At 37.3% G+C, this 24972-nt stretch overlaps 1 protein-coding gene across 2 annotated transcripts in view; it reads right to left on the reverse strand.

Moving 5' to 3' along the window:
- LOC143032857 (bumetanide-sensitive sodium-(potassium)-chloride cotransporter-like) overlaps positions 1–24972 on the reverse strand; it is a 292888-nt gene that overhangs the window by 27482 nt on the left and 240434 nt on the right. For both annotated transcript variants that reach the window (XM_076198045.1, XM_076198052.1), the window contains exons 12-17: positions 22791–22912; positions 18891–19026; positions 16932–17143; positions 11687–11821; positions 8848–8954; positions 6396–6568 (exon numbers count right to left, since the gene is read on the reverse strand). In XM_076198045.1, coding sequence (XP_076054160.1) covers positions 6396–6568; positions 8848–8954; positions 11687–11821; positions 16932–17143; positions 18891–19026; positions 22791–22912 — 885 coding nt within the window. The remainder of the gene's footprint in view (positions 1–6395; positions 6569–8847; positions 8955–11686; positions 11822–16931; positions 17144–18890; positions 19027–22790; positions 22913–24972) is intronic.

Consider the following 24972-nt stretch of genomic DNA (forward strand, 5'->3'; position numbering starts at 1 on the left):
TTTTTATTTTCAATACATCTAATTCAGCTGAAAATGGTGAGTAGAACAACAATTCCCCTATTTCTATAGATATTCAATGATTTTGTAAAACATAATTCTCTGATTATATCAGTGGGCCACCAAATATATATGTAACTATGCACCTGATATTGTTACCCCTGTATTTTTTGTACTAAGAAAAGGACTAAATTATATGTGGAAATCTAAAATACGCAGTATCCTGGGAAAGTAATTCTTGCATAAGTTGAGGTACTACTGAATTAAAAAATAAATACTAAAACAAATAAACAAGAAAATAAACAACACACAAAAAATTGCAACAACTCTTTCAGACCTGGCATGCATAACTCACCCTTGTAGTAACTGCTTCGTGCACTATCATTTAGTGTTCCTAAAAGACGTGCCACATCTACCATAGCAGCACAGAAATAAAAATATTAAATATCGATTGTGTTTGATATTTTGTTACACCACAATGATATTTACATCCTTCATAGTGCCAAAGTAGCTACAAATAATATTTTTAATTCTTTTCACAGAATATGAAGGCTGCAAGTATGATGCAGTTTGAAATACATTTCCAGTTTTTAATAGTATTCATCTGTTATCTGTAAAACATCAGTTTCACTAATTTCATAATAATAATCAAAGCTAGATAGTACCACTAGATACCGATCTATTGAATGCAGAATTGTAAGTGCTCCAAGTATGTTTATAGAACAATCATCCTGAAAAATTGTAGTTTGTAATATACAACAAACACTTGAAAAATCATGTTTCAATTCCTAAAATGATACAAGTAAACAGTGCAAAAATTCACAAATATATGTATTTACCTAGTTCTATTTTACGGGAAGGGGAGCTATGCTTGTGGTGTCCTGTCTTCGTATCTCGTTTCATCTAGACTTTTTAAATTCGTGTATCATTTTTGCACACACCACATTTTCATCTAACTTGTTCCAAACGTCTCTTACCATGTGGGGAAAATTGTTCTTTTTCAGATCTCTTCTATAACTGTCTTTCTTGATTTTCTTTTCGTTTCCTCTTGTATCTCTACAATCCCATTTTATTAGATCCGCTCTATCAATAGTTTCTATGCCTTTCATGATTCTATAAATAGTTATCAAGTCTCCTCTCTCTCTTCTTTACTCTAATGTCTGTAGCTCAATTTTTGCTAGTCTCTCCTCGTATGATAGTTCTGAGAGTGTTGGTGCCAATTTCATAATTGCTCTTTGTATACTTTCAAGTTTTATTACCCGGTATACATTTTTTTGTACTTGGTGACCATGTCGTCACTGCATACTCCAATCTTGGTCTTATCAAGATGATTAGTATTTCCTTTACCATTTCTTCGTCCAGGTATGTAAATGACACTTTGATTGTTCTTATTAAATTATAAGTTTCTCCAAAATTTTTGTTTATATGTTTCTCAGGGGACATATTATTCATAATAATGACTCCCAGGTCCTTCTCATTTTCTACTGTTTTAATTTCTTCCTCTCCCAATTTATATGATCCCACTATTCTTTTTTTGCTTCTTCCAAATTCCATTATACTACACTTTTTAATATTGAATTCCATCTCCCACTTCCTACTCTATTCCCATACTTCATTGAGATCATTCTGTTGTGACTCACAATCTTCTACAGTGTTCACTTTTTTCAACAATTTTGCATCGTCCGCAAAGAAGCTCATATAACTTTCTTCCTTTATCCATATCATTAACATATATAGCAAACATTATTGGGGCCAGAACTGTTCCTTGTGGAACTCCACTAATCACTTCATCCCAATTAGAATGTTTGTCTCTTATCACCACTCTCATTTTTTTTCATGCAAGAAGTCTTCCATCCACTTCAGCACTTTGCCCTGTATTCCTCCTAGAGTTTCTAATTTCTTTAGCAATTTCTTATGTGGCACCTTATCAAAAGTTTTTTTCAGGTCTAGAAATGCACAATCAGCCCATCCATCTCTTTCTTGTATTACATCTATTAGCCTTGAATAGAAACACATTAAGTTTGTGATGCATGATTGTCCTTGCCTAAATCCAAACTGCCTTGGATTTAGTACATTGTTTTTTTCCAAATGCCTTACCCATCTAATTTTGATATTTTTTTCAAAAACTTTAGCTATCGTACTTGTGAGAGAGACCGGTCTATAGTTAGTAGGGTCTTCCTTGTTTCCTCATTTATATATTGGTACTATATTTGCTTTTTTCCAATCTTTTGGAACTTTTCCTTCTTTCAATGAATTGCTTATTAAACTATGTATTTTGTCTGTTAGTTCGTTCCTGCATTCTCTCAAAATCCAGTTTGCCATTTCATCTGGTCCATGCGATTTTCTGACATCGAGATTACTCAAGTGATTTATTATTACTTTCCTAGTTACTTCTATCTCTTTCATAGGGGGAACTTTCTCCTCCCACTTGACATCTCTAAGTTGTATGTTCTCCATTGTAAACATACATACATACATATACCAAGGCTTTTTCCCCCTTACAAGGGGGGGTAACCAAAAAGAAAAAGGCATAAAATCATTCCCACCCATTCCATCCCTGAACACACTCCACACCCCTCCACCCTCCCTCTTATCTTAGCACCTCCTGAATGACGGGTCACCCCTGCACCTTGTCCACTGCCCTGGGTCAGAAGCAGTGCCGCAAGACACAGCACATCCACAGCAAGGCCGCTTCATCCATCGTAAACACCGATTTAAAATGCTTGTTCATTATTTCTGCTATTTCTATTTCCTCTGTGTATTCAACTCCTCCTTGTCATAGCTTCACTAATTCTTGTTTGTTTACAAATCTATAAAATAGTTTAGGTTCATCTTTACATTTTTCTATGACATCTTTTTCGTATTTTCTCTTTTCTTCTCTGCACACTTGTACATATTGATTTCTATAACTAGTATATATTTTCCATTTTTTAGGTCTTTTGTCTTCCATTTTATCCAAGCTTTATCCCTTTTGTCTTTTAACTCCCTACATCTTTTGTTGTACCAACACTTTACATATATTTTTTCTTGTTTTTGTCTTGGAACATACTTTTCCACTCCTTTATAAATTTTTGTCAAAATATTCCATTTTTCTTCTACTGTTGTTTCCTCCTTGTGTATCCTTTCCCAGTTTGCTTTTTGAAAGAATTCTCTTATTTTATAAAAAAAAAAAAAAATTCCATACATCAATCTTCCCTTTCTATATTGTTCATTTTTTCCCATGTATTTTTCCTCATTTAGTTCCAGTTCAACCAATATGTGGTCACTTTTACTTATTGGTGTCTTATATTCAATCTTGTCCACTATTTCAGGTTCTGATGTGACTATTAGGTCTAGTATTGATGGTTCTTCCTCATTTCTATACCTAGTATTCTCTTGTATCCATTGCGTCATTGTATGTTCTATAATCATACCAAGTAGTACATTTCCCCATAGGTCATCTCCATCCTTCACTGTCATCTCTTCCCAGCAGATTTCTTTACAATTAAAGTCACCCATTATAATTCTTCTTTTTCCATCTTCCATTATTTTTTTAGTGTTATCCTTGTGTCTTCTAACATATTTTTGTGTTCTCTCTCTTCCCACAAAGCCGTTTTGGGAGGCACATAATTTACCACAAACTTCCTGCTCTTCCCATCCCTGTCCTCTACTTCCATCATAATCATCTCTACTCTATTCTTTCCATATGTGATTATATATTTTTTTGTAGTTGTGCATGAGTTACCCTTGGATTCTGTGAACTAGTTTGAACATGTTTTCTGTATTTATTATTACTCAGAGTAAAAGAGAATGAGTAATACAGCAGTAACTTTATATTTTATAATGTGAGTAGTGTGATGCAAATTACATATGGCAGCCGATGCTGTATTTACCTAGCTGTATTTTATGGGAAGAGAGCTATGTTCACAGTGACCCACTTTTGTATCTTTCAGCATCCAGTTTGATCTTAAATTCTTGTATAGTTTTTACACTTACTGTTTCCTTAATCAATTTGTTCCAGATATCTACCACTCTGCGTGGGAAACTATTTTTTTTCAGATCTCTTCTGTAACTATCCTTTTTATGTTTCTTTCCATGTCCTTTTTTTTTTTTCTTTTATCCCACTTTAGTAAATCATCTCTATCATAATTCTGCAGATGGTTAGTCGATCTCCTCTTTCTCTTCTTTGTTCCAGGGTTGGCAGTTTGAGTTTGGCCAATCTTTGTTCATATGTCAATTTGGAAAGTGCTGGTGCCATCTTTGTCATTGCTCTTTCAATTCTTTCTAATTTCTTTATATTCTTTTTTAGTACTGGATGTCCATAGTGTCACAGCATACTCCAATCTTGGTCTTATCAATGTAACTAATATTTTCTTTATTATTTCTTCATCCATGTAGTCAAAGGCCACTTTCATTGATCTTAGTATATTGAATGTTTCTCCAACTATTCTGTTGATATGTTTGTCTAGTGCCATGTCTTTGCTGATAATTACTCCTAGGTCCCTTTCTGAGTCGACTTTTTTAACTTCTTTAGTACTAATTTTATACTGTCCCGATATTCTACTTTTACTTTTTCTAAATTCCATTATACATTTCTTGATGTTGAAATTCACTTCACACTTTTGACTCCATTCCCAGACTTTGTCCAGGTTTTTTTGTAGTGATTTACATTCTTCCTCTGTATTTACTCTCTTTAGCAGTTTCGCATCATCTACAAAGAAGTTCATATAACATTACACACCTTTATCCATGTCATTTATATATATAGCAAACATTATCAGAGCCAATACAAAACCTTGTGGGGCTCCACTTATCATTTCTTCCCATTTTTGTCTCTGAGTGCCACCCTCATTTTTCTCGCATTCAAGAAATCTTTCATTCATTCCAATAACTATCCTTGTACTCCACCAATTGTTTCAATTTTTCTTAGTAGCTTTTTGTGTGGTATCTTGTCAAATGCTTTTTGTAAATCTAACAAGGGACAATCTGCCCATCTGTCCCTTTCTTGCACTATTTCTATTAGCCTTGAGTAAAAGCATATCAAGTTTGTGGCACATGATCTTCCACGTCTAAATCCAATTGTTTTGGATTTAGTATATCATTCTCTTCCAAATGCTTAATCCATTTACTTTTGATAATTTTTTCGCATATTTTTGCTTTTGTACTTGTAAGGGAGGCTGGTCTATAGTTGGTTGGATTTTCTTTGTCCTCTCCTTTGTATATTGGTACAATATTTGCATTTTTCCAATCTTGTGGTATTTTCCTTCTTTGAGTGAGATGTCAATTATCTTGTGTATTTTGTCCATTGGTTCATTTATACATTCTTTCAATATCCAATTTGCAATTCCATATGGCCCTTGTGACTTTCTGACATCAAGGTTTTTTATTTGGTCCCTTATTTCTTTCTGTCTCACCATTATTTCTTACATTGGAGGGCATCTTTCCCTCTGTCCTTCCTCCCAATTTTCTGAATTTTCAATTGTGAATACAGATTTAAAATGTTTGATCATAATTTCAGTCATTTCTAGATCATCTATATACTCATTATTTTCCTCATGCATTTTCACTATTTCATGTTTGTCTTTTAAGTTTGTCATTTACATACCTGTTTTTATTTTTCATAGTTTCTTTTTTCTTTCCTGCATATTTTTACATATTCGTTTCTTAGTTTGATGTATATTTGCCATTTGGTATATATATATATATATATATATATATATATATATATTGTCTTTTTTCCATTTTTTCCAGGCTTTGTCTCTTCTATCTTTGGCCTCACTACACTTTTTGTTATACCAACACTTTATGTATACCTGTTTTTGTTTCTGCTTTGGTATGTATTTATCTGTTCCCTCCTTGTGTGTGTATGTGTAATTCACCATGGTCTTGGATCATGTGTTGGATTCATGATTGACAGCTACTTCCCTCCCAGAAGAGAGCTCAGAGCTCATATATGACCGATCTATGGATAATGCTGTGACCTCACATGCACACACACACCCCAACTCCCTGCCCACATGAGTTGGAGTAATAACAGGCGGTGCAGTGATACTGAAATTATTTCAGCTCTGGGCGGGACTTGAACTTGGACCGCCATAGTGGCAGCTATGATCGCTACCACTGCACTACCGAGTATATATATATATATATATATATATATATATATATGTACATATGTATACATATATATAAATATACATACATATATATATATATATATATATATATATATATATATATAAAAACACACACACATATATACATATCAATGGAGAAAAGTAATACAATGTGTATGCATAAAACTTCACACATATGTCCATTTTTTAAATGACCAGTCTCATCATCTGTTCATCTTTAAGAACTGCATTTTTTTCTTAGTTCAAAAATTTTCTTTACATTTATGTTAAACATAAACCTACCTTGAGACAATTGCCCTGCTGACTGATCATGCTTCAGTCCCTCATTGGTTGCAGGTTGCTCTTCGATTCCATTGGCCAATCCTGGGCCATCATCATCCTCTACAATTTGAGAGTAGTCCAATCCTTGGGGAACTCGGAGTATAGCAACACCCAAGTACATGTCAAAGGCCTCACTGAAATAAAAATATGTCCTTTACTGTGCAGAAGACATCAAAGCTTACAACATGAGATATTATTCATTCTTATGATACTTATGGTGTCTGACTTATATGAAGATTGTGTCACTAATGGATCCAGTGACCTAAAGGGTTGAATGTTCACATGCAAACTTAAAATGATCATATTTTTCCAGTTATGTGCCAAACTATCTTCTTTAGTATCTATCCACCTATCTATAAATCAAGAGCTTTACCCCTTTCTATGGGAGGTAGCCAAGTCAAAAGGCACACACCCACTCCCACCCATTCCATTCCCATCCACCACCCTTGCCTCCCTTTCATTTTAGGCTCTTGTGGATGAAGGGGAAACCTTTTCTCCTGCCCACTGCCCAGGGTCAGAAGCAATGCAGCAACACACAGTACATGCACAGCAAGGCTGCTTCATTTAACCAGCAACCCCCTACTCTCCATCCCCTCATGTGAAAAATAGAGAAGGTAGGGAGAAATCTTTAAGGGCTACATCAAAATATCATCCACAAACAACCACTCCTTGGTCCCCCACCATTCCCTTCCCCTCCCTTATTTCTATAAAAGTATCATCTTTACAAAACCTTTCTCCACTCACCCCTATCTCCTGCCCTCTCCCTTCCTTGCTCAACAGACATTCCCTTTTTGCTTGAAGCCCCTTTCACCCTATCCATCCATTTCATCCTTGGTCGTCCGTCCCCTCCAGTTCACTCCATTCACCTCTGCCTTCCACACCTCTTTTGCTAATCTTTCCTCATTCTTTCCACATGTCCAAACCATCCCAATACTCTTTCATCAGCCAGATGTGCCATTTCCTTTTCCATTCCCATTCTCCTCCTTGTTTAGTATCTACATATCTAAAAATTCTAGAGCACCTTCAGTTTTCAATTTGGAATATGACTTTGTAAAGAAGAAATGTGAACAGTAATGTTGGGTTTAAAGATATAAATGTGAAAGTGAAGTAAAGATTGGACATGAGAAAAGCTCCAGGGCCTGATGTGATCTCTTTTTGGACATTTAAGAAATGATGAGAACAACTGGCAGACAAGATTCAAACCTAGTTGTATTTTCATTAAAAGAAGGGACAGTAATACAGGACTAAAGAGGACTTACAGGGTACTAATTTGTTATGGGGAAAATAAGGAACTACTAAACTACAGACTGGTATTCCTGACCAGCATGATAGCAAAATTGTGTGAATTATGAGACGAGTGAAATACCTTGAGAGAATGAACATATTGGAAGACAATTTGGTTTCAAAACTGTTTAGAAAAGGCTAAAGTTTTACTCAAGAGCAGTTGATATGTTGTAAGAGAAGGAAGGTTGGGTGAATTATGTTTAAACCTGAAGACAGCCATCAACAAGCCACCTGGCAGTCAACCACAATGTAAATTGGAGCATATTGAAGGATTCTGAGATAACCTATTGAATTGGATAAAGGATTTCCTGAGAGATTGATACATAAGAACAGTTGATACATAAAGATAAGTTGTCAGGATGGAGGACAATGACCAGCAGAATTCCACAAGAGGTTTCTGGCAACAGTAATGTTCTTGATCTATATGGATGACACAATGGAAGGTACAAAATATACTAACATGTTTGCAATGCAAAGCTCATGAGAAGATAAAGAAGAATGCAAGTTGCTGCAAAGACATCTAGACAGTATATATGTTTAAAGTTAGGTGTGAAAAATAAACTTCAATGGGGGAAAAGCAAAGTAAAGCACAGTCTTGCAAATGAGCAAAAGCTAAAAAAGTGCAACACTGAATTCCTCAATGACAAGTGAAACAATTACAAAAACAAAAGAAGATCTAGCAGAATTTGCTGTGGATAATTTGTCCTCCTTTAGGAATATCAGCAACACTGTAGGTCAAACATACAGACTGTTGAGAGAATGTCAAAACAATGCAAGTATCTTAAGGGTGGGCTATACCAATCTTGATGGCTTGATTTCATTCATAAGTAAATGGTTATTGAACAAAGGAGAAACCTGGCATAGAGATACGACAGAAAGGGAGGTGTGAATATGGTAGTGAAAAAATTAAAATTGGCTGAGGTGCTACTGGTAGAGGAGAGAGCTGAATTCAAATCAATTTATTGTTGCCTCAAGTTTCATTAAGAGGAAAAGGAACTGCCCCACAGTGGCTGGCAACAGTCCTTGTGACCTCCCACAGATCTCTCTGAGAAGAAATGTTGGACTGTTGTCTATGTTGTATCAGTGAGTATCTCACAAAAACTTATTAACATAAAATCTTTTTACTTACTGTAATGTTCCAAAGTATGCCTTAAGTTCTTGCTTGTCACACTTGGCCCAATTGGCTTTATAACCAAGAAGAACAATGTTAGGCCTAAGTTTGCCCAATCCAGCCAACTGCAATGATGGTTAAACTCAAAGTTAAATATGTTTTACACAAAAATATTTCAATTCAAAATTTAATGCACAAAAGATGATTTTGTATACACATATACACAACCTTCATGCAGCCCCACTCTCACCATTCCCAAACATAACAAAAGCTCTACTACTCTTGCAAAAGCTTTTTACAGCACTGTACATCTTTCCCTCTGTCCCATATATCTACAATACTTTCTTTTCAATCTTGTCATATACCTTCTCTGGATCCACTGAGGGTATATGTGTGTGTGTGTGTATATATGCTAATAAGAACACGGGTACGTGTGTTCACTTATGCAAAGTAGACCACTTGGAAAAAGAAACTAATGAAGCAGAACGCTTTCGTATATTACATCTTCAGTGCAAAAAGTACCTTTTTGCACTGAAAAAATACTTTTTGCACTGAAAAAAGTACTTTTTGCACTGAAGATGTAATATACGAAAGCGCTCTGCTTTGTTAGTTTCTTTTTCCAAGTGGTCTACATTGCATATATATATATATATATATATATATATATATATATATATATATATATATATATATATATATATTAATCACGAAGAACCCACAGTCGGAATGAAAGGAAACTTTAGAAGAAAGTGCAACTTCTATACTTCGGCTAATAGCTATAGCCCTCTTCAGGAAGAGGGCTATAGCTATTAGCCAAAATATAGAAGTTACACTTTCTTCTAAAGTTTCCTTTTATTCCGACTATGGGTTCTTCGTGATTATTATTTACAAATGTGCTACAACATTTTGTGTAAGTGATATATATATATATATATATATATAAATAATGTATACATATACATACAAATAATGTATACATATACATACTGTATATATATATATATATATATATATATATATGTATATATAGATATATATATACATATGTATATATATATACTGTATATATATACATATGTATATATATATATATTTACCTAGTTGTATTTTACCTAGTTGTATTTTGCGGGAAGGGGAGCTATTCTCGTGTTGTCCCGCCTTTGTATCTTGCAGTGTCTAGTTTGTTTTTTAAACTCATGAATGGTTTTTGCGCATACTATTTCATTGTCCAGTTTGTTCCAAGTGTCCAAAACTCTATGAGGAAAACTGTTTTTCTTCAGTTCTCTTCTATAGCTATGTTTTTTTATTTTCTTTCCATGTCCTCTTGTGTTTCTTTTGTCCCAGTTAAGTAAGTTCTCACTATCGAGTACCTCTGTGCCTTTCATGATTCTGTAGATGGTCAATAGGTCACCTCTCTCTCTTCTTTGCTCCAGTGTCGGTAACTCCAGTTTAGCCAATCTCTCTTCGTATGATAGGTTTGCAAGTGCAGGTGCCATTTTTGTAGCTGCTCTTTGGATTCTTTCTATTTTCTTTATATTCTTTTTGGTACTGGGGGACCACAATGTCGCTGCATACTCTAATCTAGGCCTTATCAATGTAACCAATATTTTTTTCATCATGTCTTCGTCCAAGTATGTAAACGCCACTTTTATTGATCTTAGCAAGTTGTAAGTCTCCCCGACAATTTTGTTAATCTGTATATCATAGGACAAGTCGTTCGTGATAATTACTCCCAAATCTTTTTCGGATCCTACTTTCTTTACTTCTTTGGTTCCAATTGTATATTTTCCTGATATTCTGTTTTTGCTTTTTCCAAACTCCATTATGCTACACTTCTTCGTATTAAAGTCCACTTCCCATTTCTGACTCCAGTTCCATACCCTATTTAGGTCTTCTTGCAGTGCTTCACAGTCCTCATCAGTTTCTATTTTCCTTAGCAGTTTGGCGTCATCGGCAAAGAAGCTCATGTAGCAGTTCACGTCTTCATCCATGTCATTCATATAGATAGCAAACATTATTGGTGCCAGCACAGATCCTTGCGGTACTCCACTGATCACCTCTTTCCAGTCTGAATATTTTTCTCTGAGCACTACTCTCATCTTTCTACCAGTCAGAAAGTCCTCTATCCATTTTAGTAGGTTTCCCTGTATTCCTCCTATGTGTTCCAGTTTTTTTAGTAGTTTTCTGTGTGGTACTTTGTCAAAGGCTTTTTGCAAGTCTAGGAATGCACAATCAGCCCATCCATTTCTTTCTTGCACTATGTCTATTAGTCTTGAGTAAAAGCATATTAAGTTTGTGGAGCATGATCTTCCTTGTCTGATATATATATGTGTATACATATATATATATACATACATATATATATATATATATATATATGTGTGTATACATATATATATATATATGTGTATACATATATATATATATATGTGTATACATATATATATATATATATATATATATGTGTGTGTATACATACATATATATATATATATATATATATTTATTTCACTGACAAAAACAGCAATACCTGCATTATTTATCTTCTTGTGGAGGTTTTCAAGATGTCTAACATTAGTTTAGTACTTAGTGTATGCACTGTGCTAAATGTTTAGCACTAAACTTCTACTTTTCTTTTTCTGATTTTGACTGATGTCCTTCAGACGAACAATAACAATCTTGAATACAAAGGCCAAGTGTATAATTGGACATCTTGAAAAACTTCACATGAAGATCAATAATGCAGATATTGCTGTTTTCTTCATCAAAATATGTCTTCAGGAAAACATGGTGCCAAAATATACAAATATATAAGAGATGTGAAGGAGAGAGCAAGTGAATGAAATACAATTCTTACCTGAAACAGGTTTCTTGATCCTTCTTCGAGGGTATTTCCTTCAACCACTGAGTAGAAAGCTCGAATCTTGTGCTTTTCAAGCCAGTTATATGCCCGCCTGGTTAATGCATTTCGAACACGCTGAGTCTGGGGACCCTAAAAAATAAGATACAATGGAAGGATGTTAGACCATAAAACTTAATTGCACCGTCAACTAAATGAAAATGTACTATGTGCCACGCACAGGGCCTTCACCAAACACATTGAGTTGATTGACAGAATGATGTAAGTTTGATGTGGTTGGTGTGTCTGTGTAGGAATTGTAGTAGCTTTGTGTGTTTGTTTGTGATGTTGTCAATGTTTATTTATACTTTGTTTAAAATGTAATTGTTTTGTTGGTGTTTTGGGGTGAAGGTGTGGGCAAGTGTTGGCTACATTTCCAATACCTAGTGTGCTTAACCCTTTGGTTGGTTAAATTGTAAAAATACACTTAAAAACATATTCCCCTTAACCTACTAAACTACAAAAATGCCACATGCTCAAATTAAAATTTCAGTGATCATACACATGATGCAACTCATCACTGACCCATCTATTAGGCAGTAATATTCTTCCACATGTCCTCTATTGATATGGAAACCCAGAAAACATGGTGAGTATACAGGTTTGGTGACATGGGCATTGTCACATGGTTACTACACCAGCATACCTATGCTACTATGCACCTCATTTGGTTTGGATTTTACTTGTTGTTTTTACAATAATAAGTAAGTTATGTATGCTACAACTATGATACAAATGTCTGCATCTGTAGAAGAAAATACCCATGATATGGTACTGAAATGTGGTGAAATAGTGTGATAACACATGAGTGTGACCACCACGGGTGTCACAGGATTTGCTTATGTTGGCCATGTTTATGCACTCATACATACATACATACATAAATTCAATATTAAGAAATGCAGCATAATGGAATTTGGAAAGAGTAAAAATAGAATATCAAAAGATTACAGAATTGGGGAAGAAAAAATAAATAAAACAAACTTTGAAAAAGATCTTGGAGTGATGATTGGAAAGGACATGAAACCAGATAAGCATATAAACAAGATGTTCGGAGAAACCTACAACTTATTGAGAGCAATCAAAGTGGCATTTACCTATATGGACGAAGAAATGATAAGGAAAATACTTACTACACTAATAAGACCAAAACTCGAGTACGCAGCATCACTTTGGACACCCAGTACCAAAAAGAATATTAAGAAACTAGAAAGATTACAAAGAGCGACAACCAAACTAGCACCGACACTCGCCGAACTAACATATGAGCAAAGACTATCCAAATTGAACCTACCAACTCTAGAACAAAGAAGAGAAAGAGGAGATTTGCTAACTATATACAGAATAATGAAAGGAATGGAAGTTTTAGACAGGAACGACCTATTAATGTGGGACAACGGTAAAACAAGAGGACACGGAAAAAAATTGAAAAAGGATAGTTATAGAAAAAACTTGAAAAGGAACAGTTTCCCACACAGAGCGATAAATACATGGAACAAATTAGACAACAAAACAGTATGTGCTAACACTATACAAGATTTTAAGATAAAACTTGATGCGGAGAGATACAAAGACGGGTCACCACGAGCATAGCTCCCCTCCCGTATATTACAACTAGGTAAATACATATACCAAGACTTTCTCCCCCTTACCAGGGAGGTAGCCAAAAAGGACAAGGCATAAAATCATTCCCACCCATTCCATCCCCGAAAACACTCCACACCCCTCCACCCTCCCTCATAATATGAATAAAGCCATACAAACATCATATGGAGGCTTTGAAGTGAAAATAGAAATACATTGTAGATTTGTAACACTTGCAATTAGTTATCTATGTCATTAACTCAGTGAGAGCATCAGCTGAAAGATCAGCTGATTGCCTGAGGGTGTAAACATAAATATCTGCCTGCTAGTTTCATGTATTTACTCTGAGTAAGTTCCATTTCTTATAGTTAACATTGATGCAATAGAAGTGTGTAAAGAAAAAATACATGATATGTAAGAATTACATGAAATACAATGATATATGAAGGGCATGTGACCAGATCTAGTGAAACAAAAAATGTACTGTACTGTATCATGAGCTCAAGAATTATTATTACTACAGAGATGAGTGGTAACACAAAGAAAACTGCTTCCATAGACACAGGAAAGTAACACAGGAGGAAATAGAAGATATTTGGCTGCTGAAGATTCAGAAACTGAGGAACATTTTGAGGACAGTGACAATGATGATTATCCAGACAATGAGAATAAGACTATTTCCTTTTCAGTTTCTAGAGGTGTTAACTGCCTGTGAATGATGCATGTGAAATAGCTCCAGGAACTGCATGTGAGCACTGGCTCAATCTGTGTGCACACTTTATTGTGGGTGTTGTTTGTGTTGGACATGTGTAGGGGGTCTGGATTGGTTTCTGTCATCAGCTAGGAGTTGGAAAGCAGGCACTAAGTGTGTATAAAAGATAGGTGGGGATGGAAGGAGGTTGTGAGTGGGTGAAAGGGTAATAGAGCCCAAAGAGATATTTTTATTTGCTCTGTAAATTCTTGCAGGAGACCCATGGTTCCAGGTAACAAGCAGTGGCCATTGACAGAGCCCATTGATTACTCAGGGAAGAAATATTGTTGTTGTCTGGGGTTTGTTAGTGTGAGGCAGTGTAGGATAAAGTTTTCAGTGTCTTCCATGTGAATGTTGCACCTTGGGTAGTTTGATAATGTGGTTAAGCCTATTTTATGTTGATGCTGTCTTATGAGCTGTATGAAATGGGTGTGCACTTTGACTTGGCCACCTCCAGAAAGGCCCTTTGGTAAACATATGTAATATCATACTCTTATCAAATTACTTTTAAGTACTGTATCCTCACTGATGATGTTTACTGGACATCATCTGCTCCCACACTGGCACACATCCATCCTACACTCATTTGTTGCCCCCTTCCATACTAGGGTGCTGACTGCAGGGTTACATGGTCAGGAACTATTTTGGAGCACCCCTATGAACCATAGTCACACATTCATCTATGTTAGGAGTAAAATCTTTTCTCCTTAAGGAATGATGAGACATTTTCTACTATTATTGTCCCTCCTTTCTCCTGCTATTTTGAATACATTGCCTATATAGTTCCACTTTACAAGGGAAAGGGGGACAAGTGTGAGTGTAGTAGTTTCAGAGGGATTAGCTTGTTAAGTGTAGTTGGGAAGGCTTATGGGAGGATCTTGATTGAGAGGTTTAGGAGAGGAACAGAGGGAGTGAGTGGCGAGGAGCAGTGTGGATTTAGCACAGGTAGAGGTTGCATAGATCAAATTTTGTGGTAAGACAGATATGTGAGAAAGCTATAGGAAAAAGTAAGGTTGTTTTTTGAGCTTTTATGAATCTGGAAAAGGCTTATAATAGGGTAGACAGGAAGGCACTGTGGGAGGTCTTGCAGATATACAGGATAGGAGGAAAGCTTCTAGGAGCTGTCAAGAGTTTTTACGAGAGTAGTAGAGCATGTGTCAGGATTAGAAATGGAGGGAGTGAGTGGTTCGAGGTAAAGGTGGGACTTCATCAGGGATGTGTTATGTCGCCCTGGCTGTTCAACTTATACATGGATGGGGTGGTGTGAGAGGTAAATGCAAGGGTGGTGGATCAGGGATTGGAAATGTTTAAAGAAAATGGAGAAGAATAGTGGTAGGTGAGCCAGTTGTTGTTTGCTGACGACACTGCAGGATCAGAGGAGGGATTGAGGAAGTTGGTGACAGAGTTTGGGAGAGTGTGTGAAAGAAGAAAGTTGAAGATAAATGTGGGTAAAAGTAAGGTGATGAGATGTACAAGGGGTGAAAGTGGCAGTAGACTGAAAGTGAGAATTAAGGGAGAGCAACTGGAGGAAGTGGATAGCTTTAGGTACTTGGGTGTGAATGTGGCAGGAAAGGGTGGAGTGGAGGTAGAATGTAGATTGAGAGAAGCAAGTAAATGCCTTGGTGGATTAAAAAGTGTAATGAGGAATAGACATTTGGGAATGGATGCTATGAGGAGATTGTATGAAGGAGTGATTATACCAACAGCACTGTATGGGGCAGAAACATGGAACATAAGAGAGGAAGAGAGAAGGAGTTTGAATGTATTTGAGATGAGGTGTCTGAGAAGTATGATAGGGGTTACTAGGCTGGATAGAGTGAGAAATGAGGAGGTACAGGGGTGGTAAGGGAGTTGGGAGATAGGGTGGATAAAAGAGTATTGGGATGGTTTGGACACATGGAAAGAATGAGTGAAGAAAGACTAGTAAAAGAGGTATGAAAGGCTGATGTGGAGGGTGAACATGAGAGGGCAACCTAGGATGAAATGGATGGATGGGGTGAAAGGGGCTTTGGGGAAGATGGGAATGTCTATTGAGGAAGGACGAGAGAGGACAGAAGACAGGGGTGAATGGAGAATGGTTGTATATGGATGATGATGTGATGCATGAGGTGGAATGGGTGGGGGGATGGGGAGTGAGGTAGTATGTGTGAGAAAAATTTGACGCAGCCCAAAGGGATTTCTCCCCGTCTTCTCCTTTTCTGCATGAGGGGACGGAGAGGGGGGGTCGCCGATTTAATGAAGCAGCCTTGCTGTGGATGTGCTGTGTCTTGCAACACTGCCACTGACCCAGGGCAGTGGACAAGATGCAGGGATGACCCATCATCCAGGAGGTGCCAAGATAAGAGGGAGGGTGGAGGGGAGTGGAGTGTATTAGGGATGGAGTGGGTGGAAATGGTTTTTATGCCTTTTTCTTTTTGGCTACCTCCCTTGTAAGGGGGAAAAAGCCTTTGGTATATGTATGTATGCATTCTTTACTACTTATATGTATCTACCTATCCCTTTTCCAATACCTCGTGTGTTTGTGGTGGTGGTGGTGGGTTGGCAAGAATATTACAATGTTCCCATACATGACATGGAAGGAAATTAAATAGGATGGAGTGAAGGGACTAGATGCTCTCACAGTACTTTTCTCCTGCAATGAACCCCCCTCCCCACACCTACAAGAGATATTTTCCTTTTCTCCTGCAATGAACCCCGCTCCCCACACCTACAAAAGATATTTTCAGAGTAGGAAGGATAACTAATCTATTGCTTGTAGATTTCTAAACCTTGCAGGTGTCCTTCTTCCCTAACCTCCATGAGCATCATGGGTTTACTGTATTTTTGTAAAGAACAACACAAGATAATGTATTCTCATTACTTGCTTACCTTGATGACATGTCCACAAATAAGAAGAGAAATATTCTTGGTAATGCTTTGAGCAAAGTCCAGTAGTGGAGGCCTTACACCTGGTGAACCTGACAGTACCAACATCTGTGGTCGGAAGTTCTTCACATGCTCTTCAATAGTGTTAAGATCTAAAGTTGTCTTGAGAGCAGACACATAAGTTTGTGCTTGAGTTGAAGAACCCCAATTCACATCTTGAAAAGGAAGATGAAAATAACCATTAGTAGGTATATATTTTAAAACTTGGTAAAACAATACTGCAAATACACTACATCTACGTCTGGATATTCTATTATCTGAGTTCTCCTCCACTCACTAATTGCTAATCCCTTCTACACCTGACAGAAATTATTTTTTCATTCTGGCTCCCACCATGACACTATCTTAGTAATAATATCTGATGTCTAGTCTTATTGACTGGTAAACCACAACATTAACAAATAATGATACAGGGACCTCCCATTGATTTCTCTGGGAAGAAACACTGGACTGTTGTCTGTTGGATTTGGTGAGATTTCTATGTCATTGGCTAATAATAATACAAGGAAGGGAGAAAAAGGAGGAGAGGGGTAGGAGGGGAGAAGGAAGAGGAAGAGGAAAAGGAGGTGGGTAGCAGTCACCAGTTGCAAGCTCTGCACAGAGAAGATTATATGAAAGGGTGATTGTGCCTACGACACTGTATGGGGCAAAGACTTGGAATTTAAGATAGGCAGGAAGGAGAAGTTTAAATGTATTTGAGATGAAGTGTCTGAGATGTATGGTGAGAATTACAAGGTTGGATAGAGTGAGAAATGAACAGGTGAGGAGGAAAGTGGGTGTAAAATGGGGGCTAGCAGACAGGGTTGATGAATGATTATTGGGGTGGCTTGGGTACACGGAAAGAATGAATGAGAGGGAGGGAGGGAGGGAGAGAGAGAGAGAGAGAGAAAAAAAAAAGAGAGAAAAAAAAAAAAGTGGAAAGCAGAGGTAGATAAAGTGAACTTGAGGGGACAACCAGAAGGAAGAAGGTAGGGTATACGTGTAAGCAGAGAATAGTTGTGTATGGATGATATTTGCAGTCCAAAGGGTTTTCTCCCAGTCTTCTCTATTTTCCACATGAGAGGATGAGGAGGGAGGGTCACTGTGTAAATGAAATGGCTCTGCTGTGGATGAGCTGCATCTTGCTGTATTGCTTCTAACCTGGGCAGTGGGCAGGAGACAGGGATGACCCTTTGTCCATGAGGAGCTCAGATGAAAGGAAGGCAATGGGTGATGGATGGGAGTGAAATGGGTGGGAGTAGGTACATGTCTTTGACTTAGCTACCTCCCTTATTAGAGGGAAGAGCCCCTTGGTATGTATATGTGTGTGTGTATGTATATATATATATATATATATATATATATATATATATATATATAAACCTGCATTTCATTATGCTACTTTCTACCTTGATAACTTAACCTTGAGGATGTGAAAATAATTTAATTTCTTTCATTGAAACAGGAGCACTTTTGTATGGTTTAAAACACTTGTACTCAAAATAATGACATGTGCTTGGACTAGAAAAAGGCTTTACTTATATTTCTCCTTGAAAAAATTCAGGGCATTTGGACTTAGAGTTGAGTAGAGTGGCCTGATTGCCAGCCACTCTGGGACTGTAGTTTCCAGTCAATGAAACTCAAAGTAACAAGTATCATCCTTATTAATGGAGTGTCTTTTTCATGTCATCAGTTAGCACAAATAAGGGGAGGAGAAAAACAATGAAAAAGTGTGTGATGGTATACAGTTGGAGTTGATCAAATATCTTGGGCCTTGTCCACACATTGAGTGGAACCTCTGGGCTACATCTCTAGAAGGTGGTGGGAAGTTTTCATTTTCAATTATTTTTCACATATCTACTAGTTTTTCATTAGCACATATCACAGAACATAAGAATATAAATACATGTGACATCAACATACCTGGTTGACGGTAGCTGACATACAAATACAAGGTTACTGTGACAACAAATGTGACGAGTGCTGTGACCCAATCAATCAGGAACATGGTTACAAGGCATAAGAGGCCACCAATCAAACTCATCCATTGGTTGTAATACTGTAAAGTAAAATGATTTATTTGAAAAGCAGTAATTAGGTATTAAAAAGTTCATATTTCCTAAAGACATCACTGATTCATATCAAATGATCCATAACATACCCAAGGTTCTTCCCCTTAACCACTATTGAAGTTTGCTCATTTATATGAGAGACTGATGGAGTGGTGTGCAATACAGACTTATTTTTCCAAGTTATGCACCATATGCAACCTTTACCTTTTCCTTTCTACCTAACTAATCTCCCCACCCTCTTCACTTCCTTAAAAAAAAAAATTATATTCTTTTCCAAATTTTATCATACTCCTACCCCATTTTATATATATGATAAATGGAAATCAATGGTACAGATCAAGTTGTAACTGTACATGAATCTGAGGCTAGGCATGATAAATTGGAGAGTAAGTGACAGGACCCAATGAGTATTGCTACTTTCCTGTATACTACAATAAGTACACATGAGAGAGTGTGGTGGATAGAAGGGTGGTAGACAGAGCATTAACAGACTATGAGTATATAGTGGTAACCAGGAGTATAGTAGGAAGAGTTAAGGATGTACATGTTCTATGGGGAGAGAGTGGGGGAATATCACATCATTTTTGGTGGAAGGTTAAGTTGAGAGTGGAGGACAGATGGAGAAAAAGGAAAAAGAAAAAAGGTAGGGAGGTGCTTAAAGTGAACAGCTTAAATGAAAAAAAAAAAAAAGGAGAAGGAGTACAAGAAGAAGCTGAAAGAGGAGTGGGAGGGAGTGAAGGATAGAGTAGAACTAGGAGTGGAGGAGAAATGGGAATGGTTCAAGGAGGGAGTCACAAGGTATGCAAAGATAGTGTGTGGAACAAGGAGAGTGGAAGGAAATAAAAGGAAGGGTAGTGAATGGTGGGATAAGGAAGCAAAGAAGGTTGTAGAAGAGAAGAAGCGAGCTTTCACAGATTGGTTACAAAATAGGATGAGAGAATCATATGAGTGGTACAAAGAAAAGAGAAGAGAAGTAAAGCATAAGATGATGGAGGCAAAGAGGAGAGCAGATGTGAAATGGGGTAAGAGTGTGACAGAAAATTTTGAAACTAATAAAAAGATGATTTGGAAAGAAATTAAGAGAGGAAGAGGAGGTGAATCAAGTAGAGAAGAAAAAGTAAAAGGTGTAGATGGAGAGAAGATAATGGAAGAGAAGGCAGTAAGAGGAAGGTGGGCAGATTATTTTACAGAATTGCTAAATGTGAATGGGGATAGGGAGGGAAAGGTAGTTGCAGTGGGAAGTGCTAAGAAAATTACCATGATGAGTGAGGACAATGGAGGAGAAATAAGGAACGATAAGGTGAAGGCAGCTGTTAAGATGATGAGAGCAGGTAAGGCACCTGTGTTGGATGGGTGTCATGTAGAATACAGTGATGGTTGACTGGCTGGTGAGGTTATTTAATGTTTGTTTAAGTGAGGGTAGAGTACCAGAGGACTAGAGGAGAGCCTGTATAGTTCTACTTTACAAGGGAAAAGGGGACAAGTGTGAGTGTAGTAGTTTCAGAGGGATAAGCTTGTTAAGTGTAGTTGGGAAGGCTTATGGGAGGGTCTTGATTGAGAGGATTAGGAGAGGAACAGAGGGCGAGGAACAGTGTGGTTTTAGGACAGGTAGGGGTTGCATGGATCAGATTTTTGTGGTAAGACAGATATGTGAGAAACTTTAAGGAAAAGGTAAGGATGTTTTTTTGGGGTTTTATGGATTTGGAGAAGGCTTATGACAGGGTAGACAGGAAGGTATTGCAGATACATGGGATAGGAGGAAAGCTGTTAAGAGCAGTCAAGAGTTTTTACATGAGTAGTAGAGCTTGTGTTAGAATCAGAAATGGAGAGAGTGAGAAGTTTGAGGTAAAGGGTGGGACTTTGTCAGGGATGTGTTATGTCACCTTGGCTGTTCAATTTATACATAGATAAGGTGGTGCAAGAGGTAAATGCAAGGGTAGTGGGTCGGGGATTGGAGATGGTTAAAGAAAATGGAGAAAAGTGAGAGATAAGCCAGTTGTTGTTTGCTGACAACACTGTTTGTAGAAGGATCACAGGAGGGATTGAGGAAGTTAGTGACGGAGTTTAGGAAGGTGTGTGAAAGAAAGAAGTTGAAAATAAATGTGGGTAAAAGTAAGGTGATGAGATGTACAAGGGGAGAAAATGGCAGCAGACTGGAAGTGAATATTAGGGGTGAGACACTGGAGGAAGTGGATATTTTTAGGTACTTGGGTGCAAATGTGGTGGGAAAGGGAGGAGTGGAGGTGGAGGTAGACTGTAGATTGAGAGAAGCAAGTATATGCCTTGTTGGATTAAATAGTGTAATGAGAAACAGACATTTGGGAATGAATGCTATGAGGAGATTGTATGAAAGAGTGATTGTGCCAACAGCAATGTATGGGGCAGAAACATGAAACATAATAGAGGAGGAAGGGAGGTGTTTCAATGTGTTTGAGATGGGGTGCCTGAGAAGTATGATAGGGGTTGCTAGGCTGGATGGAGTGAGAAACGAGGAGGTGAGGAGAAGAACTGGGGTGTGGAAAGGGAGTTGGGAGATAGGGTTGATGAAAAAGTATTGAGATGGTTTGGACACATGGAAAGAATGAGTGAAGAAAGATTAGTAAGAGGTGTGGAAGGCAGAGGTGGAAGAAGTGAACATGAGGGGGCAACCAAGGATGAGATGGATGGATAGAGTAAAAGGATGCATTGGGAAAGAGGGAAATGTCTGTTGAGGAAGGACGGGAGAGGACAGAAGATAGGGGTGAATGGAGAATGGTTGTGTATGGATGATACTGTGATGCATGAGGGGGAATGTGTAGGGGATGGGGGGTGAGGAATTATGTGTGAAAAAATAATTTGACTCAGCCTAAAGGGATTTCTCCCCATCTTCTCCATTTCTGCATGAGGGGGCAGGGGGGGGGTTTCACCAATTTAATGAAGCGTCCTTGTTGCGGATGTGCTATGTCTTGCAACACTGGTTCTGACCCAGGGCAGTGGGCAAGATGCAGGGATGACCCATCATCCAGGAGGAGCCTAGATAAGAGGGAGGGAAGGGGGTGGATGGGAATGGAGTACATAGGGATGGAATGGGTGGGAGTGGTTTTTATGCCTTTGTCTTCTGGCTACCTCCCTTTTAAGGGGTAAAAAGCCTTTGGTATATGTATGTACAATTAGGTAAATACATTGCTGTCTTCTTTGTCTCCCTCACCTCAGATACTGTTTTTCCTCCCTTCTTCTTATACCTCTCAGATGCTTCCCTAGTTCTACCTTGCTACCAATTCACATAAAAATAACTCAGCAGAATACTACTCTAACCTATACAATAACCTACCATGAGTTTATCACAATATGTCCACACAAAAATGTATTTACACCTAGATCACCAAACAAGCTCTTCAAGAAAGATCACAGGTGGAGCAGGAAGGGGTAGAATAATAAAAATGGTAAAAGACAGTTTAAAGGAAAAAGCATAATTGAAGGAAAGCTGTAGTACAAAAGTATCATCATTCCTTTCTATGCAGATTTTAATATCTAAAATAGATGAATGACGTCTGGCTCAGATCCATGGGGACACCCAAATATAACCCCTAAAGTATTGTCTGCATCTTTCCATGTAGTCAATACCTAATGGAGTTCTAGTTTCCAATCACAAAAGAATGATGCATGACTCTGGCCTGCAGGAATATAACTAAAATTTCTAAAATATTTATGGCATAAAAATCATACAGTCAGTACCTAATACTGGGCTGATTCAATAAACAAAACACAATACCTTAAAGGCTGGTCTCCAGCCTGGTGACTTGATGAAGGAGGCATGGAAGCAGGAGAAGTTGATAAGAGAATAAGCTGCCAAGAAGAAGTTACTCAACAGTGTGGAGACTGCATTAAGATCACCTAAAAGAGATAAATAGATAAGTTTATATTTGGCAAATGAGTGCATAAAGATAGTTATCTCTGATGCTTATCTCTAAAATCAGGCTATAAAAAATCAACTCATCAGCAAGATGAAAGATACATGGTAATCTATTGATAGTAATATGTGCACACACAAAAATATGCAAAAAGGTTATGTATGAGGCCGGTAGATAGAGGTAGACATTTAAGTAGATAGAGGGGTAAGTGAAAAGATATGCAAATTTTATTACTTGGATGTTTTGAAACAATGGGCAATAGGAAGTGCAGAGTTGCATATTCTCGCTTACCACCTAAAGTTTGTAAATACAAGCTAGGGTATCGATAACAGAGATGATGTGACGAAATGTAAACATACAAGCCATGCTCAGCTTGCTTGTGTAAATAGTATTGCATGAGACAGTATAACAGTCTTTCTGATGGGAGAAAAGGGTGGAGGAAGAGAAAAATTATTGGTGCATGGAGGTAAAGTCATGCCCTTAAAGGGTGGCACTTATTTGTAACATTCAAAGTTATTGGATGAATTAAATTGTGACATCGGAGCAGACTTGGCTTGGTGGGATGTACAGGGGTCCCAAGGGGGAGTCCCTTGGTGTAGATAGTACAACCAAGTGTATTTACTATGAAGAAATGAAGAAAAGATTAAGTTCAATTTAATTCACCTTCTTTACTGAGTAATGGAACTTGATTAAATGCATACATTATGAAAGAGGCATGGGGCCTATCAATGAGTGACTTACAATACAAAAAGGATACAAAAAAGTGAAGAAAATTGTAAGTGACTGTGGACTTACTGAAATTGTTAGTAGCAGTGGAGCTAACAGTTTTCAGGAACAAATGTATCAAACACTTGGAAGAGAATAAAATACTAAACTCTACACAATTTGGCTTTAGATTAATAGAAATAACACAAGAAAGAGATGGCTGGGCAGATTGCGCCTTCTTGGACTTGCAGAAGGCTTTTGACAAAGTACCACATAAAAAGGTAATAAGAAATATTGAAATAATAGGAGGAATACAAGGTAAGTTACTGGAATGGATGGAAGACTTCTTAAGTGGAAGAAAAATGAGAGTGGTACTTGCAGACAAAAACTCAAACTGGGAAGATATGATAAGTGGCATCCCACAGGGCTCTGTATTGGCTCCTTTAATGTTTGCCATATATATAAATGATATGGATCAGGGAGTGAAGTGTTACATGAACTTTTTTGCTGATGATGCCAAATTACTTAAGAGAGTAAGCACAGAAGAAGACTGCAGATCTCTACAAGAAGACCGAGACAAAGTATGGAAATGGAGTCAGAAGTGTGAAGTGAACTTTAACATTAAGAAATGCAGTATAATGGAATTTGGAAAAAGCAAAAATAGAATACTGGGCCAATATAAAATTGGTACTAAGGAAGTCAAAAAAGTCGACTCAGAAAGGGACTTAGGAGTAATTATCTCAAGTGACTTGACACCTGATCAATGAAAGTGGCCTTTGACTATATGGACAAAGAAATGGTAAAGACAATATTAATTACACTGATAAGACCTAGTATGCTGCGACACTATGGGCACGTAGGGAAAAAAAAAAAAAAAAAAAATCAAAGAGCAGTGACAAAAATGGCACCTACACTCTCAAATTTGACAAACGAACAAAGCTTGGATAAATTACATCTACCAACACTGGAACAGAGAAGAGAAAGAAGTGATTTGCTAACTATTTACAGAATTATGAAAGGGATGGAAGTTCTTGATAGAGATGACTTATTAAAATGGGACAGAGGAGAAATGAGAGGACACAAGAAGCTAAATAAGGACAGTTACAGAAGAGATTTGAAAATGAATAGCTTCCCACACAGAATGATTGATGTCTGGAACAAACTAAACTGGGAAACAGTGTGTCAAAACTATAAAGATTTTAAGAACAAACTGGATGTTGAAAGATACAAAAACGGGTCACTATGAGCATAGCTCTCGTCCCATAAAATACAACTAGGTAAGTACACCAACTGATTACACCTCGGGAACATGCACAATCATGCACGCAAACAACACAA

The sequence above is a fragment of the Oratosquilla oratoria genome, chromosome 1, assembly GCF_046742065.1.
Source record: "Oratosquilla oratoria isolate Oo_2021 chromosome 1, ASM4674206v1, whole genome shotgun sequence".
Taxonomy (NCBI): domain Eukaryota; kingdom Metazoa; phylum Arthropoda; class Malacostraca; order Stomatopoda; family Squillidae; genus Oratosquilla; species Oratosquilla oratoria.